This window comes from Artemia sp. Qi Xiang Cuo, chromosome 20 (genome assembly GCF_049724085.1).
Source record: "Artemia sp. Qi Xiang Cuo chromosome 20, ASM4972408v1, whole genome shotgun sequence".
NCBI classification, from domain to species: domain Eukaryota; kingdom Metazoa; phylum Arthropoda; class Branchiopoda; order Anostraca; family Artemiidae; genus Artemia; species Artemia sp. Qi Xiang Cuo.
Window position 1 is genome coordinate 31,553,620 of NC_142813.1, and position 17,882 is coordinate 31,571,501.

General features: G+C 34.6%; 1 protein-coding gene across 2 annotated transcripts in view; it reads right to left on the reverse strand.

Moving 5' to 3' along the window:
* Nucleotides 1-17,882, reverse strand: part of me31B (ATP-dependent RNA helicase me31b) — a 62,611-nt gene that overhangs the window by 32,206 nt on the left and 12,523 nt on the right. Inside the window, exon 2 of one of the 2 annotated variants that reach the window (XM_089106478.1) lies at nt 4,288-4,397. In XM_089106478.1, coding sequence (XP_088962604.1) covers nt 4,288-4,343 — 56 coding nt within the window. In that variant the 5' untranslated portion in view covers nt 4,344-4,397. Of the gene's footprint in view, nt 1-4,287; nt 4,408-17,882 lie in introns of both variants that reach the window. The other variant, XM_089106480.1, reaches the window with a different exon arrangement.

Consider the following 17,882-nt stretch of genomic DNA (forward strand, 5'->3'; position numbering starts at 1 on the left):
TAAATTGTTAACTATGTACACAATTGACTCTTCAAGACGGCTTCATAATGTCTTACTTGAGTATAGATACAGATACTTGTCGGTTCTTGGAAACACACCCAAAAAGTCAAGTTAGGTTAATCCTAATGAAAAATAACAAAACATGACGATAAAATAAATACTTTAGAAACAAAATTATGGAAACCTAATCTAAAATAGCCTAACATCCACCCCCGACTCTAATGTGCAAATATATAGCCTAAATTATAAAGTCCAATGCATTGTATCACCCATCACTTGTTTATGTAGCTATGAAACTGGTTTTCTGATATGTAACCTAAGCGTAATTCTTGAATGTGTTTCCAATAATTGACAAGTACCTAGATACATTTGAGATACTTTAGGCTCAACTTTTATACAGAAATCCCCCCCCCCAAAAAAATCATCATATTCCATTTATAACACAACTATAGCTGAAAGGTTCCTAATTAAAGTGAAGACAAAAATGATTGTTGACATGACTGACTAGGCCTATAGTCAAATAACCGAAGCTAAAACCCTTGTTTTCGGTCATACATTCTGAAGACCGATTATATAAGTAATTCCATCTCGTCTTTTTTATTTCAAGTCTGCTTGAGATCAAGTAATAAAAACTAAGACGACTTATTAACGGATCTTAATCTAAGAACTTCTATTATTTTGATTTACACAAAAAAAAGTATCCATAAGTGCACAGAAGAAAGACAGAAAGGAAACTTCCCTACAGGGCTATCCGAAGATTTATCCCCCGTCACCCCACTCCCTGCGGATCTAAATATACGTATTTCGCATTTGTACACCTTACAAAGACAAATCTTGGTAACCCCATCCCCCCCCAACAGATCAGACATGGGTACACTTATGATATAACTTTTTTTAAAAGAGAAGTAGTAAGAGGGGAGTTTCTGAAAATTCTCAAAAAAAGCATCAAGGAAAGAAGTAATTTCACAAATATTATCAAGTTCCAACAAAAATACTAAATAAATAGGAAACACTAAAAAAACGTTCTAATGGATTGCCATATGGATGGGTAATTGGAAAAAGGAAAATAACAGAAAAGAGCGCGTCCCAAAGACAAAAATAAATAATTTCGCCGTTACCATATTGGATGTAAATGAAAATGTTTGATAAATTACCATTACCAATTTTGACCAAACTTTATGTGGGAAACCTAGCAGTATAAGTAAAAACATAATAGGTCTAATAACGATTCGCAGAATTGAATATATATCTATATATATATATATATATAAATATATAAATATATATATATATATATATATATATATATATATATATATATATATATATATATATATATATATATATATATATATATATATAAATAAATGTGGTGTCTTTATTTTACTGACTGACTACAAAAGCTTACTAAAATTATCCCCAGTTTAACTTCAAAGCCACAATTCCTAACGACTTCATCTCCTTCAGCAATAAATGACAACTGAATATTACTTTATTACTTCACTGTTTCAACTTAAAATTAGTAAGTACCAACATGTTAGTTACACAAATTAGTAGAATGATTTGTTTAATTGAGACAGGATAATAATCCGCACCATTAAAATACACGTAATTAAACAGGCTCGATTTTTTTTTTCTTTTTTTTCTACAATATGGATTCAGTCGTACCATCGAAAATGAAATGAGTCAGAGATGGTGTAGAACATTGAAAATTCCGTTTTCAAGCTACTTTTATTCAAAAATTTCCGTTGGAGGGGGGGTACTTATGGCCGATCTAGGGGACTCCACCACGTGTGTAGGAATGATTAAAGATGTGTCAACTTCGTATTAATACATAACATTTGAGTAAATAAAAGACACAGAGGAATAAAAAAATGAGTTTTATAGGATATTTACTTTCCTTTTATTTTCAGCTTATTTAATCACAAACTCAACAAGTTATAATTTGCTTTCGGATAAATCGTTATAAATAATATTAATTTGATAAAAGTCGTACTTCCTCTATCATTTTTCAGTACATTTGTGCTAAATTACATACTTGCAAATCGAAGGGTAACATTGGTCAAACGTACTTACCCTCCATAGGGAAAATGCCTGGTATTGTACTTATTCCTGATTTGGGACACAACCTCCGGGATTTTTTTTTTTACGCCCCTCTCTAAAACATACCCCTCGTAATACCCGCTAATATAATTATCATCAATTCTCATAAAATCAACAGACACTATATAAGCAGCCAATATAGTGCATAGAGTTCAAAGACGGGGACGGGGCCAAAACCACGAAAACTGGATTTTACAGCTAAGCAATCACAAACTACATAATTTGATTTCTTTTCAAAGTTAATCATTAAAAATGTGATTCATTCCACATAGATAGTTCTTCATATATTTTCCCCAGAGGCACTTCATATGGAAGGGGTGATACTATAAACCTCGGAGAACTCATTCGATTACAAATTAAAAGTTGTATCATCCTTTTTAAGAGTCAAAAGTGATTAGAGTGCAACAAGTCATCACCCACACCTTTTTTCCTCAAATGTATCTGATCACAATTCTGAGATAATCATTTTGTTCAAAAATAGTACAAAGGTCAAATAACCATGCCTCCGAATTTGACAATCCCCCTTCCAGCCCCCTGGACAAGGGCTATGAGCTAAGCAAGTTACTTATTGTTAAGATATAAGTTTTTTATGGGAAGGGTGGTCGTTATAGCTTTTGAGGGGGCTCATTCAATTGGAATTCAAAAGTTCTAGTGCCATTTTTTAGGTTTTAAAAGTGATCAGAGGGCAACCACCTCCCACCCACGCCCTTTTTCACTGTTGCTGGGGAGGGGACAGATATCTCAAAAAGAACATTTTAATGCCAAAACATCAAGATCTCATTGAGCCTTCAAAAAATACAGAATTAGTTTTAAGGAAGGGCAGAAGGGGGGAGTTCGAAATTGATATTTAATCCCTCTTGATTTCTAGGAATATTTCTGGTCTACAATGTTATTATAAATGTAAAGGGTAGTGTTAAACCCCAAGTAAGTAATATTTATTCCGTATAGGAGGTGGGCTTCCCCTTCCTTATCCTTAACCTTCCCCTCGTGGCCGTAGAAACTTCGGAGGATGCTCGTCCTATCATAAATGGAGAGCTCGTCCTTTTTTGTAAGTCAAGTGATTGGAAACCAACCAGCCCCTGTCCTAAAACTGTTTTTGATATCTGGTCCTTTTGTTATCCCTTAGGACACCTGATCGACAATTTGATGTACCTATTTTGTACTTTTTCTGTGACTGCTGAATTTTGCAAGGAGGGGTTGGGGTGAAAACTCGAAAAAAATTAAATAAAATGAGGCTAAAATATCAGAAAAAATTATAGATATATTTAGGAGAGGACAACACCTCCCTCCCTACAAATCTGCCCGGTGTGCTACTACAGCCATCAATAAAAAGACTCAAGGATACCACTACGCAACCCAGCATGGGGCATGTCACCCCGATTGGGCGGCGAATCTCAATGCTGAGTAACTACAATACTGAGAGGGGAAATTAACCTTAAAACTTAAGCAGTTTTTAAATACAATTAGAAAAAAAAAACAGTCCTCTTCCTTTTCTTAAATATAACTTTGGTACTTGTCGATAAATAAAAGTTCAAATAGGGATCAAATCCTTTTAATAGACAGTGTTTTTTATAACAGTGATAGAAATTCACAAAAATACCAGATATTTCGGTCACATATACAGTGACCGTCATCAGTGGTAAAACTGTTCAAAACTGAACTACTTGTATGACATACCCCCTATTCTTCTAATATATTTCTCTGACGCTCAATCCTAATGAAATATACCAAAGTAAGATAAAAATATAATACTTTAGAAACAAATTTGGGCTATATATTTGCACATTAGGGGGGTTAGGGTGAAGTATAGCGGGTTTGCATGCCTAATGTGTTAGGAACAATTATTCTGCATATTATGTACCCTAGTAAGAATTTTTTTTATAGCTTCACACTGTCCAAATACTTTACCCCCCTAATGTGTAAATATATAGCCCAAACTATAAAATTTTCATATATTCTGTCAGCTCTCTAGGCCTTGTCTCACACTAAGCTGAAATAAACTAACGAAAAAAATTATATAATGCGTCAATTAATGAACAGCTTGAGAGGTAGGGCGTTTATCATACAAGTACTCCTCTCTCCATGTGTAACTACAAATTCAAACTATATATATATATATATATATATATATTAGAATATATTCAAGCACACAGGAGACAATATTAATCATAGCATAAAACTTACATTGTTAGAGGCGAATCATCTTTAGTTGATATCACCGCAGTTCCGTTTTCTCCCATTTTTGAATGGAGTTTTGTTAAACAATCCTGTACAGATCCGTTCACTTGGATGCTCTGAAAAGAACTAAATCAATTCATTCAAAGTAGAAAATAATCCCAGCTAATGCAATTGCACATATAAAGTCATTTGAGACTGAAAAAAAAGGTATGGCTTGTATTGCACAATGGATTAAACAGACAAAAATTTGATATTTATTATAAATTAATTTTCGCAATTGAGGTTGAGCTGATCTAGAACTGGTATTTGACGCATGAATAAAATGAGATGTAGATAGTGTAGAATTAAAACGCGCTCTGTGAAAACAGCCAACAGAGCTCCTAAAAAAGCTTGACAATAAAAATAGGAAAAGTGAGCCCTATTGAAAACCAACTAATTAGAAAGCAAGTTCACGATCATTGCTTTACTTAGTTCAACTAAGGACTTTTTTTTAATTCTGGAATTCACGGATGATATTTTTTTTTCTTAGTTATAACACAAAAATAAAGTAAACCCACAAATTTCGAAATTATTGACACTCATTAGCTTCAAAGGGAAGGTCCCGAGCTGAATCAATTATTGACTGAAAATAGATACAACCCTTCTTGTTATATGTACTTTCTCTGTCACGTGAATTTTTTTGTCAACTTCACATTTATAGGCTGAAAACTTGTACAAGAAAATGGGGCATACAGGAGAAATCCCACCAACTGTCTAGAAAATTTGAAAAAAAATGATAAAAAATGTACTTTTTCTGATTTTGATCTCCACCCCTCTGGGGAAAATGTTTTAATGCTCCCGCTTCCCCCCTTAAGGATTGGATCTCTGCACCCCTATGGCTAAAATCTTTGTAGCTTTGGTGTACATAATAGGTGTGGAGGCTGGACAATATGTAAAAAGGAGGGGCTATATCTCCCTAAGTCAAGAAGCTGAAGTTCTGTTTATTAGGTTTCAGAGGTACTTCAACATTATGATCGAACCTTTGCTGCAAATTCATTGTGGCGGAAATTTTTAGAACTCGCCATTTATATTTGAAGGATTATTTTTTCATGATTTCTTTAGTTTAATTCACAGCCAAACAAATAGACAAGATTACAAATGCAATTCAAAAATAGAAAGGGCACTTCTCAATAATTCAAGGGGCCAAAGAGTGACACAAAATTGTCTTATACGTAAACAAATCTAAAAATCAAACGTTAATTCTAAGATAATTAAAAATTGCCACATGATTGCCACCAATTACCACAATCATTCACTTTTTCAAAAAAAATTGTAGAACAAGTATTTCTAACAAATGACCCATGCAATACCCCAATGGTGAAAAATAAGGAGACATTCGGTTGTAACTTGTGTTAAAATACAATTTATTGACAACTGTTTCAGGGGAGGTCTGTTTTTACAGACAGTTTTCACGATGAAAAATACAGTGAAGGTTTTTATTCAGACTTTACTCCCCCTCTTTGGGGTTTCTTCTTCCCCTTCTCCAATATGAAAATTTTGTTTCTTCAGTATATATATATATATATATATATATATATATATATATATATATATATATATATATATATATATATATATATATATATATATATATATATATATATATATATATATATAAATTAACAGTATATTGACTATGACTATTTTTCTTATTTTTCAATATTAGAAACACAGAGATAATTTTGCTCATTACATACTTTGTTCCGAACTAGAATAATGTTCCATATTATGGGCCTTATATGCCCTCTTACTAGGCTAAATCTAAGCTACACCAGAAAAGGGCTCACATATCCTATTCCAGTACATTTAATGTATAATGAGGTCCTAACTTTTCTTTGAAAAATTTCTTTTTCTATAAAGTTAAAAAATGCAGACAAAGTATCAAAGTAACAATAAGCAACTTGCATAACTTACAGTCCTCGCCCTGTAAATCAGTAAATCCAAGCGTTAGAGTATCAAAGTAACATTAAGCAACTTATGATTTGGTTTTCGGACTATTTTGAACAAAATAGCGGTGACAAAATTTTGACCAGGTGCATTTGCGGGAAAGGGGATAGGATGAGGGGGGATTACCAGCATCCTGCCGTCACGCACTTTTTTCACTAAATGCATCCGATTAAAGTTTTGAAATAGCCATTTTGTTCAATAGTACGAAATTTAAACGAAATATGATTTAGGGGTTGAAAGGTCCCCTATAGCCCCCAAGCAAGGGCTTTAACATATGCCAGTTGCCCATTGTTAACATGTAAGATTTTTGTGGATAGGTGGTCGTATTAACTTTGGAAGGGGCTCATTTAACATTCAAATGAACCTCCTACAAAGTATTTACAATTACCCCTTCCATAAAATGTATTTGGTAGACCTTTAGGGGCTTATGAATAAAATATATATCTCAGAAATTTGTTTCAACATCATGAGGGTTATGGGGGCCAGAAAACAGTGGAGGGCATAGGAAGAAGGCCAGTGGTCCCCAACCACTTTTGATATGTAAAAGAGCGCTAAAACTTTCTGATTTCACATTGAACCCCTTCCAAAGTTTCTGCAGCCACCCCTTCCATACAAATTGGTTAGCGGAAAGTTTTTTACCCTGTTTTGGGGGGAACCAAGATTTTTTTTCTATTTTGCCTTGTGCATTGGGATACCTTTAGCCCGAAAACTAGAGGATGTAAGTTTCAAACTGATTTGGAAAAAATTTGTTGGCCCTTTCCTTGGTCCCTTTTTTGGGGAGGGGGGTCAGGGGACCATGCCCCAGGTCAATTTTTTATACATCAAGTTCCTTTGGGGCCCAAAAGCTTGCAGCTGTATCATTGACATAAAGTCTTTTAGCTCATTTCCGATCCCCCGCGACCCTCCCACATCTACAACAAAATGTTGATCTTTTTGACTCACAGAAAAATTTTCTGCCAGTTTTAGGCGAGTTTTACACCAAACAAAAGCCCTTTTTCATTTGAAATCTGTGTGTAAACAATTATCATTTGCTTCATTTATGGCCCTTGTCCCAGGGGCTACGAGGGTCATGGCATCCTTTTAGGAATATCTATTGATTTTTATTATTATTTCAAACAAAACAGCAATATCTTGAGTGGATGTCCTAGGAGGGGGGGGATGGCAAAAGGATAAGAGAGGAGGTTGGTTGCCCTTTAATCATTTTTTTTTATTCTTAAAATTTCAGTAGAGCTTTCAATTTCCAATCAAATGAGTCCACTCAAACAATAAAAAAAAACCAAATGGTTACACACATAAATTTAGGATTACTAATTTAGCAAAGTTCCCAAGCAAATTAGCAAATACAAATTTGGAATCAAAATATAGCTTTTACACTGTACTGCAAAACTGGCATCTTTGAGGAATTTCATTGCATGCCCTACAAAATTTTGCTTGCAATCACTTTTTTTTTATAAAAGCAGTTGACTCGCAAAACAAAGAAATCTCATTCCGGATTCCCATTCTTTCTTGAAACGATTATCCAGGACTTTTCCAGCATACTTTTAAGACATTTTCCACTACCAGCTGATCAAAAAAACAAGTCAAGCTTATTACAACTAGGCCTGGGCAACATGTCAATAATATCACCATATCAGGATATATTTTAAAAACACAGCTTGGCATGAAAAAAAAAAAATGCAGAGCACCCTCGTAGTTCTGAACTTCTTCTCTATTCACTTGTACAAGGCACTTGAAATTGTGTTTTTTTTTTTATTTCAGGCACTTTCCTCATGAACACTGGCTGTTGGTAGGTCTCTGTTATGGAACTACTTCCATGCCCTGCATCTTTTGAAGTTGTCCTCATGAAATGCGTTGTTCCTCTCCCTCTTTGAATGTTCTGGTATTTGGACATGACCTTATCCCTGCGCATGGCTCCTAAGTACTGGGACTGGTGTTGCCAGATTGTGAACAAAAAATAAGCCAGAGCCTTTGAAAAACAAGCAAAAAATAAGCCCGACAGCGTTAAGTTCCAAATCCAACTGAACTTTTACCTTGCTTACTTACCCTTGGTTCGCTCTGCTGTGGCTTCTGGTTGTGAAACTTTTTTTTTTGCTTCTAGAATTGGATTTACCCTATTGCTGTTTAAATATCAAACAGTTCGTGGTAATGAAGTGTAAGTGAGGAGTAACTTGGCTCAGTAGTAACCAAAACTCTAAAAACAGAATTTTGATAACAAGGGACACGTCAAAAGAATTGATGTTGACTCCAAAAATATATAAGTTAATTAAGTTCAATACAACCAACCAAAGCTATCCGCCAGAGGAAAATTTCCTGATTTTTGAAATGCACAGCAGATCAGAGTAGTCTTCTGTAGAGCTTTCAGACTCCTATAAAAAACAGTGGAATTTTGTGTTTTTGACCAGAAGAAAGATCATGGATGTGTGTGTGTGTTTCCCCCAAAGGTGATGGTGTCAAACAAACGGTCCTAAACAACCATAAGAGGGCTAGGTTGAACAGCTATTAGAAGTTCTAATACTCTCTATGTCATCAAAAGATTGGAGGGTAACAAGCCCACCTCTTACATCACTTTCCCCCCAAAAATATATGAAAAAAACTTGAGATAGCCACTTGATTAGCATAATTGGAAGGTCTGTAAGTTACACAATTCGCCCATCGTACGCATATAGTATTTGTTATTGGGAGATATACAGAACAGTTTTAGGACGAATTTTTTGCGGCGGGGGGGGGGATCATTGGGGAGTATTTTCAGTGAGAAGTTTTCAGGAGGTTTTTCAAGCGGAAATTTTTAATACGGGAGAAGGGGATTTCCTGGTTTGATTTGAAAAACAGTGAGAAATTAAAATTTTAAAAGAGAAGTTTTTCCAACTGAAAATATGGAGCAAAATTAAAAGAAAGACTCCTCAAAGACAAGGGCCATTAAATTTGAATGAGGAATATTTCTATAGAAATTTAAGACTTTAGTGTAAACAGTGAGAGTTGAAGATGGGACAGCCCCCCCCCCCTCATGTATGGAAAAATTCCTGATTGTTTTAACTTTTAATACTGCTCCTTACTTTCAGTTGAAAAAACACACTTCAATGGCTGCAAAGAACCGCTTCTGTGTAAACTTTTTTGTGATATTCCTGCACCCATTATCCAATTTACTTTAACAAAAATTGTATCGTGTGAACTATGGGATACCCTTATGTTTTTTTGCACAGAATGCTCCCCTCCCTAATTATGCCCTAGCATGGTGATAAGCATTGGTAAAACTGATTTATCTTGAAGTGAGTAACCATTTTATATGCACACAATACTTTGCACACTGAGCAAATAAGTTTAGCCTGAATGCCTATAGGATGTCAACTATTTTGTCTTCTTCCTCGTTAGGGTCAGGCAAATCAGCTCTGGCATTGTGTCATCCACTATCAGAAACATTATCAGTTGTATTTTGCAAATATATGTTACTGTCAAACAATCATTTTGGCTGATGGTACAAATGACAAACAGCATTGGCCATCTGCTTGGCATCCATAATTGAAAGATAAAAATTACATTTACTAGTTGCATAGGATTCTGTTCCATAGCTTCAACTTGATACAGCTCATCATATAAAAAACTTTTAACAACAGCATTGCTAATAGGCAAACTAAGCAACCCAAACAGAAAACCCTTAATTCCCCCTTAGCATTGATTGGAAGATCTACTTGGCTGAGTTGAGAAATCCAGCCTTTTGTGCACACAGATTACAGCTTTATTTGATGTCACGAAAAATAATGGATCCAAATGAGGTTGTTGAAAAAAATAATTTCTTTCCAAAAAAGCATTTCCCATCAAAAAAATAAGCCAGATCACAATAAATAAGTCAAGTTTTAACCTGGTGGGTAAGTGCAAAAACTTTCTTTCAGTTACCATCAAAATAAGCCAGTTTGTAGGAAATAAGCCAATAAGGCAACACTGACTGAGACACCCATGCTACTAATGTCAGAAGACTTCCTGCAGAGCTTGCAATATGCCTATGTACATCCCCAGACACCTCTTCCAGCCAGTTTCAGAACTGGAGGTTTTCTTTCCACTCTAGCTTTTTTTAAAGATTATCATTTGAGATTACTTCAGTCTTATATTTAAAAAATAATAATAATATATGTAAAATACCATCTTACAACAATCACAAACAATCTTACAACATTCACAGCTCAACTAACTAAGTGAACTATTATTTTTATGTGGTTAATTTTTGTCAATCAATTATTTTGGGATAGAAATTAAGGAGAAAAAAGTATAATACAATGCCAGGGTAACAAAACAGCTTTTTTATATCAAGATGTGATGATACATGGATTTACCACATGTAAAATCTACAACTCAGTGTAAATTTTTCACTGAAATGCAAAACTATATTGTATGTACTTCAATTTTTGTACGTGGTCATTGTTAAGTCTTCCAAATTTTACTGCAGTCAGCAAGAGAAACACAGAATTCTTTTTTTGAAGTATAGTACAAGAAAAAAAAATTGAAGCAAAAATACTGAATGATTTGCTGATGAATTTTGTCTGATTTGATGATAGCCAGGGTAAGAACTAAAGCAAATATTTTGTAAAATGACTGCATTTTGATGCTATGATTGCATTTTGACTTTTTTCTATGATGGAAAATCAACATAAAATATAAACGATTGCTGAAATGCTTTCTTTTGTTGCAAAACACTATCATCAAGATTATTGTTGGAGAAAATGTATAAACACATTCATTAGACATTTATTTTTTAGAAAAATATGACTAGATGACTTTCCATAGGCTATATGAAAACAATAACATTAGGTTTTGGTCATATTATTTTGGAAGTATTTGTGAATTGGTTAGATTTTAGATAAATATCATAGCTTTCATTGGTTTTATTTCAGAAATTAGTTTTCAGTAAACCAGAAAAAGTTTGATGATGGCATTCCTTTTGGAGGAAAGACAAATGAGATAGATTTATTTTTTGTATATAAATTGGAAATTTTCTAGGAAGTGCACTTTAAAATTGTACATAAGATAAAGCACTTCATCAGGTAAAAAAGGGTAGTGACTTTACTAAAATATATTGCAAGAGTGCAAGTGTCCTGCCAGAGCCACATCCATTTCAAGAGGATGTTTTCAAGCCTTTGTCTCTATTCCTTCCCTAGTTCTAATGCTTAAGGGATTGCACAAAAGATACAATAATGTTTCCAAAAGTGTGATATATATACCCCCATCTGGGTTGCAGCAGTAGCTAGCAACCTAGTAAGAGACGATGGACAAGAAGAGTGGTGGGGGGAGGGGTATAGCACCATAAGAATAGGCTACTAGATGTGGAATGTGAAACAACATCTCAGATTGAAATTAACAACCAGATAACCAAATTATGACAATCTGTCTTTTAAGCACAAACAATTTCATCCTTCTCATTGATCCAAATGAATGTTATTCAATATATAATTTTTGTTTATATTATTATTACGAATACCATTATTTTGTTTATCATTAATATGTCTATGAACCAAAAAATAAAAAGGGGCAGAAATTAAGCTGTGGTTATATAGATAATATAAGATTTATTGCAAAAAGCCTGTGGTCCATAGCACCACATAACACAGTCTACAAACAAAGCTCAGGAACAAAATACAACTTTAGATAATAAAAATCAAAAAAGCAAAAAAGGACAACAAAACAACAAAAAAGAAACACACCAAGACATTTTCACTAACAAACACTAATCATAATAAAATTCAAATTCTAAAAACCATAACAAGCTATCCCCTAAAACATGATTCCCTATGTTTAATCCCTTACCGAAGAAACTTACACAACTGTTTAATAGCACATGTATTTCTCTCAGCCATCCACTCAATTAACCAGTATTCACTCCCAAACACTCGTCCAAAACATTCATTCCGCAGCTCAGACAGCTCTTCACACTCGGATACAAAATGAAATAAGTTCTCATTCACACATCCACACATTGGGTAAAAATACAGGCCAGTCATCAGCCTAAACTTTCCCAAAAATTTCCTTCTCTCACCTAATCCAAACTATCCCCTCTAACCAACAACAAATTCTTCAAATCCTCTTTATTCATACCCAAATTTAAAATAAACCTCCTCCCCCCAACAGTCTTTGGCTTGGGAGTAAAACCTCAAAGACATACATTGGTCCTTATGAGCTTACCACTCTTGGATTTCTTGGTCATTTAGGGTTCGCTGGACTTCCTTCCATACTGACACGCTTTCACCCATTGGGCCTTTTCCTTCTTTTCACATCTCCAAAAGTCCAAAAAGGTCCAATATTTTCTTGACCTGATTTGGCCATGAATCAAGTCTACCGTCCTTCTAGCTCTCCAAATAAGCTGACTTAAGAAGCCAAACTCTAGGTAGCCTAATTATCTTCTCCCAGAATTTTACCACTCAAAACCAATCTAACACTCCTTAAAGTGAAAAGTCCCAAATCTCCTTTAGTACCACTGAACTAAATGAATCCTTCAAGCCTAAAATTCTCTTAAAATATAGCTAAGCTAGAACTCCTTCTAGCTTAGCTGCTTTAGCAAAACCCCAAACCTCAGAACCCCAATGGAGACTAGAGGCTACTTTTGTCTGGAAAACTCTTTTCTGGATTCTCATGTCAGCTAGCTGATTTAAATTACTTCTCAAAAGCTTATTTATTAGCCTATTACCCCTTAAATTACAATCTTCTGCATGCCAAGAGATCCCCCTTAATGCACTAAACTTAGCACCCAAATAAACAAATTCTTCTTTAACCTCTAAGACCTTTCCTCCAAAATTAAAATGAACCTCTGAGTCAACATCTCCTTTACTCCGAAATATTAATACTACAGATTTCTTAGCGTTCAACTCCAAATCCTTCTTTTTTATATCTTCTATTGGCTTTTACAAGTCTTGATTTGCCAAGATTTTCTTCTTTTTTCTTCCATATTCCTAATAAACCTGTCGAATGACCATATTGCTTGGCTATTTACTGATATAAAAAATGAAAGCCAATTTTTCCACATTTATTGATGCATGCTTAGTCATTGAAACCTCTATAGTAACTTGGCAAATCAAGAAAGTGATTAGTGAAATTGGTGCAAGTTGCTGCTCCATATTTACATGCCTTTTATACTCCTTGATTCCAAAAGAATAAATAAATAAATGATACCAATAGCGAATGTTCAAATGTTCACCCAAAAATAATCATATCTTGATTCTTATTAAAATACATTCTTTGACTAAGGTTTTGATAAGACAATTTTAATGATTTCATCTATGACTTAATGCCATGTAAGAATTTTTTTTTTCAAATTTGACACACATTTTTACAACCTTTTTAAAGCTTAAAAATTAGGATTTAGCAAAGGTTTGGGGTTCAAAACACTATCCATGAGCCTCAAAAGTGCACTACTTCTGAATGTTTTACTTTCATAATGCAAAACTGGGCCAAGATCAGTGCATTTGTGGAGGAGGGGGAAGAGGTAGACGTTTCAAAAGATCTTCACAGGGCATAATTTATGCTCTGGATCTATTCCTGAATGTTTTGTTTACCTAATTCTAATACTTTCTAGGATAGTCAAAGGCCCATCATCTGGATTTCACTCAATTTCTGGGTTTAAAATCATTCTTTGAATTCTTTTCATGGAGCAATATCATGGAGCTAGATTCAATGCCGTAGGGCATGCCATGTAAGCCTGTTGACAATAGATGCATTAAACTTTTTTGATTTTACAACTGTAAGTTGAACTAGGCCTTATTTTTATGTGAAGTCAATACCACAGTTTATGCAACATTCCTGTTTAGGTACTTTTCTATACTAAACCTTCTAATAACAAAATTGTAACTTCTTTACATTGAATTTTTTCATATTAATTAAAATTTGCAAGGCTGATTCCACTTTTCTCTGCCCCCCCCCCTCTAATACACAGATTGAGCTCTAGAATAAACAGTAAGTTTGCTATAAAAAAAAAGTCAAATTACCATTGTGAGCTAGATGTTGTTGAGAAACATAAAAAGAAAGAATAAAGACCAAAAAGTATCTGTTAACTTAATGTTTAGCCTAGGGCTATTCTAGACATCAGGATGGGGGTACAATTAAACCAAATGAATAGAACTTTTCTGGATGTAAAGAAGTAAAAGTGTTGTACTAATAATGTTTAATTGAGAGGGGTAACTGACAAGGACTGCTACCCTGGATTGCAAAATTGATTCTTCTAATTTGGAAAGTACTTGAGTTAGAGAATTAAATTTTTCAGGGATAATTTATGAGCCTAAATATGCACCTTGAAGCTGTTTTCAAGCTACTATCTTTCCTCTTTCTCTAATTCTAAGGTTACAATGATTGCATAGAAGACATGACATCTTTCTTAACTTAAGAAAAACACATTCAGTTTCGTTTCTCTTGGTCCGAGTCTACTTTTCTTGGCTGTTAGAAATCAACATATAATTTTAACACATAAGGGCTTTTTCTCAAAAAGTGGCAAAATGCCAGGTACAAAAAAAGGAAAGCAAAGCTGGTTTATAAGACAGGCTAGTGAAAGTTATACCAGCTAGTCACAAATAACAAGTCAAAAAGAAGGTTATTTAAAAACTAAATATGCTTCCATTTTTATAATCAATTTTTATGTATAAATCAGTGTTAACAATTGATCTTGCAATGGTTTCAAAAATGCCATTATTACCTAAAATTACCTTAAATCACACTTGCCAGCAATAGGATGATTCTGTATTTGCCAGTCAGTGAAAATTATGTGCTGACTGATCAGTTGAGTCCCAAACTAATTGCCAGGGCTTGTTGCACCATTCCTTGTAAACTGATGATTTGAATAATCTAGAAGAGACTGTTACCTGGTCCAACAAGTTCCATAGATTCACCACCTGATTAGAAAAGAATTTGCTACGTAATTTTGAGTTGGCATGCTTCTTGAAGTTTTTAATCTTGTCCTCTTGTCCTTGAAGAGACATCTGGTTGAAAGACATTTGGGATAAGGGCTTTATGGTTGAGGAGCTTGAATGCCACAATCATATCCCCTCTCTTTTGGCAATTAGTCAGTGAGGGTAAATTTAGTTTTTCAAGCTGGGAGGGGTAGGAAATATTATAGAAACCTTGGATGCTTTTAGTTGTACACCTCTGAACTGCTTCTAGGGTTTCTTGGTAAGATTGATTAATTAGGCTGGCAATGCACATGCCAAACTCTAGATAGCTTAAGGTCAAATTAAACCTTTATAGATCTTTGAAATCACTGATGGTGAACAACTACTGAAAGTTCTCTTAAATATACCATGAGTCTTGCTGGCCTTTGCTGCCATAGTTTGGGCATACAAACTGAACTTTAGCCGTTCATCAACTAAGAGACCCAGATCGTGTTCAGTACGGCTACTGATAAAAAGTTGCTTTTTTTCATCCATTTACTCAATTGAGTGCTGGTGTCTTAAATTTTTATTACAACCGTTGATAACATTGCATTCCTGGACATTGAACTTCAGCTTCCAAGTCTCTTATGTTGTTGAAATTGAGTTTTATTAAAGCAATGAGCATAATAATTCAAATTTAGCACCAAAAAATACTAGCCAGAATCACTTTCCACTAGCATGCTGAATTTGCTTTTCAAGTCTATCCAATTCTTGTGAATAATATCTGGCAGCTGTCCACTAGTCACAAATAATGGAAATAAACCATGGAAAGCTAATCTTACTTTGCTCTCCAGCTCATGAAAAAAGGGCTGATTGTAAAAGTTTAGAGCCTATCCTCTTCTGGCCTAAAAGGTATAATAACAAAAAGTAATTACATTTGATTTCCTTTTCAACACTGTTCTCTAGCATAATGGGTACATGACTGTTACAATCACATCTCAGCCCTCCCTCCCTGTGGCCTGGTATAGCTCAAGATTACAGAACAACATGCATTCACTAGTATTTTGACCCTGTTTAGACAAAAATTGAAGTTCTGTGACAGAAAACACCACTTTGATATTGCATGATCTCTTTTGTTAAATTAATGTAAACATCTGGTGATGATTGTCAACAGCCTTGGAAATCACTGCACCATTAATGTCCTTGCCAGGTGACAACTTATGAATAAACAAAGAATTTGCAGTAGCATTCACATCATAGTATATGGCTTTATCTACATACTGAAGAGCTTTCTTTCAAGATGGGGTTGGGGTCAATTTCCAAAGGAATTTTTCCCTCACTGGGCAGTCTTTTGACAATATATTTTTGAACTTTTGTTTACTATGCACTGTTGCTTACTCTTTACTAGGTTTAATATAATATTCATTATAGGCCTTAACATCGCATACTGACATAATACTTGCTACAATTAAAATTGCATCCCAGTCTCTCACCCTTCAAAGCAGTGATATAATCCTAGGCTATGTACAAAAGTTTGTGAACGTTTTCCAAATTAGAATCACTTGACATTAAAGATTCATTTATCATGTGTGATGAGAAATAAGTACAAAATAATAGGTAATTTTGTTCCAAGATCTATTACTTGAAGGAAACATTTTTATAACAAAAATACAAAGCTATTATATTCTAAATTCAATAATCTTTCTAAATGTAATGATTAGGGCCCAACTGATATATTGGCTGATAAGGGGGTCACTGTCATCATCAGTTATCAGAAAAAATTGGCTGATTGTCTGACCATGGTGGAGAGAGCAGCAGATGTGAGTCAAATGATGTCAAAGTATATTTGTTGTCAATACTAAGCTTAACTATGAAATAAGCAATGACAGTGGATACCCTCATATCCTTAGAAGAGGTAACCCTTGGACTGAGCAAAACAGACTCCTCCACCTCCAACATTCTTCCCTCTATAGGCATTGTGAAGTGTTTTGCCTGCAGAGGAACCACATACAGCTGCCATCAGACAGCAAGAAAAGCTATACTCCATAGCCTTGAGAATAGATTTGGAAAGTTAAATGAGACCAAAGAAGTTGTTCTTGCTCGTCTCCTGGATCCCAGATAAAAGCACCAACCCCTAAATCAAGAGACATTCAGCAGTGCTAAAAGGTGGCTAAAAGAAGAAACACTGAGTTAGACACTGGAAGAAACAAAATTGACCACTGCAACAGAAGAGAAGGAAGTCAAAACTGCAGAGCCTAAGGAGAGTAGGTACAGAAAGTTTGATTGACTCCCTGTTTGATAACATGCTTGGAACTTCAAAAAGCGAGGAAGAAGAGTCAGCACATGATATTCATAAGGAACTGGAAAGACACATGAGAGAGGCCACCATTGATGGGAAAACAGCTGTCCATTAGAGTGGTGGTGAAATAACAGCAGTTGTTTCAAGTCTCACACAACTTGCTTGGAAGTATCTCAGCTGTCTGTCCTCTCCTGTCCCAAGCAAAAGGTTTTCAGCAAAATTGGGAACATCTATGACAACAAACAAAGGTCACTAAAAGGAGAAAATGCTGAAAAGTTGTGCTTTCTGCATTACAACTTGCCTTAGTTGGATTGGGCTTATTAAGCACTGTGCAGACTAAAACTTTGATTGGTTTAATTTTGTCTTTGTAAAAGTAATTATGAAACACTCTACAAGTCAATGTATGATTAAACACACTTAAGGGCTCTTGATGCATGTTTTAATACAGATTATTGTGTGCAACCTTTTTATTGGACTTA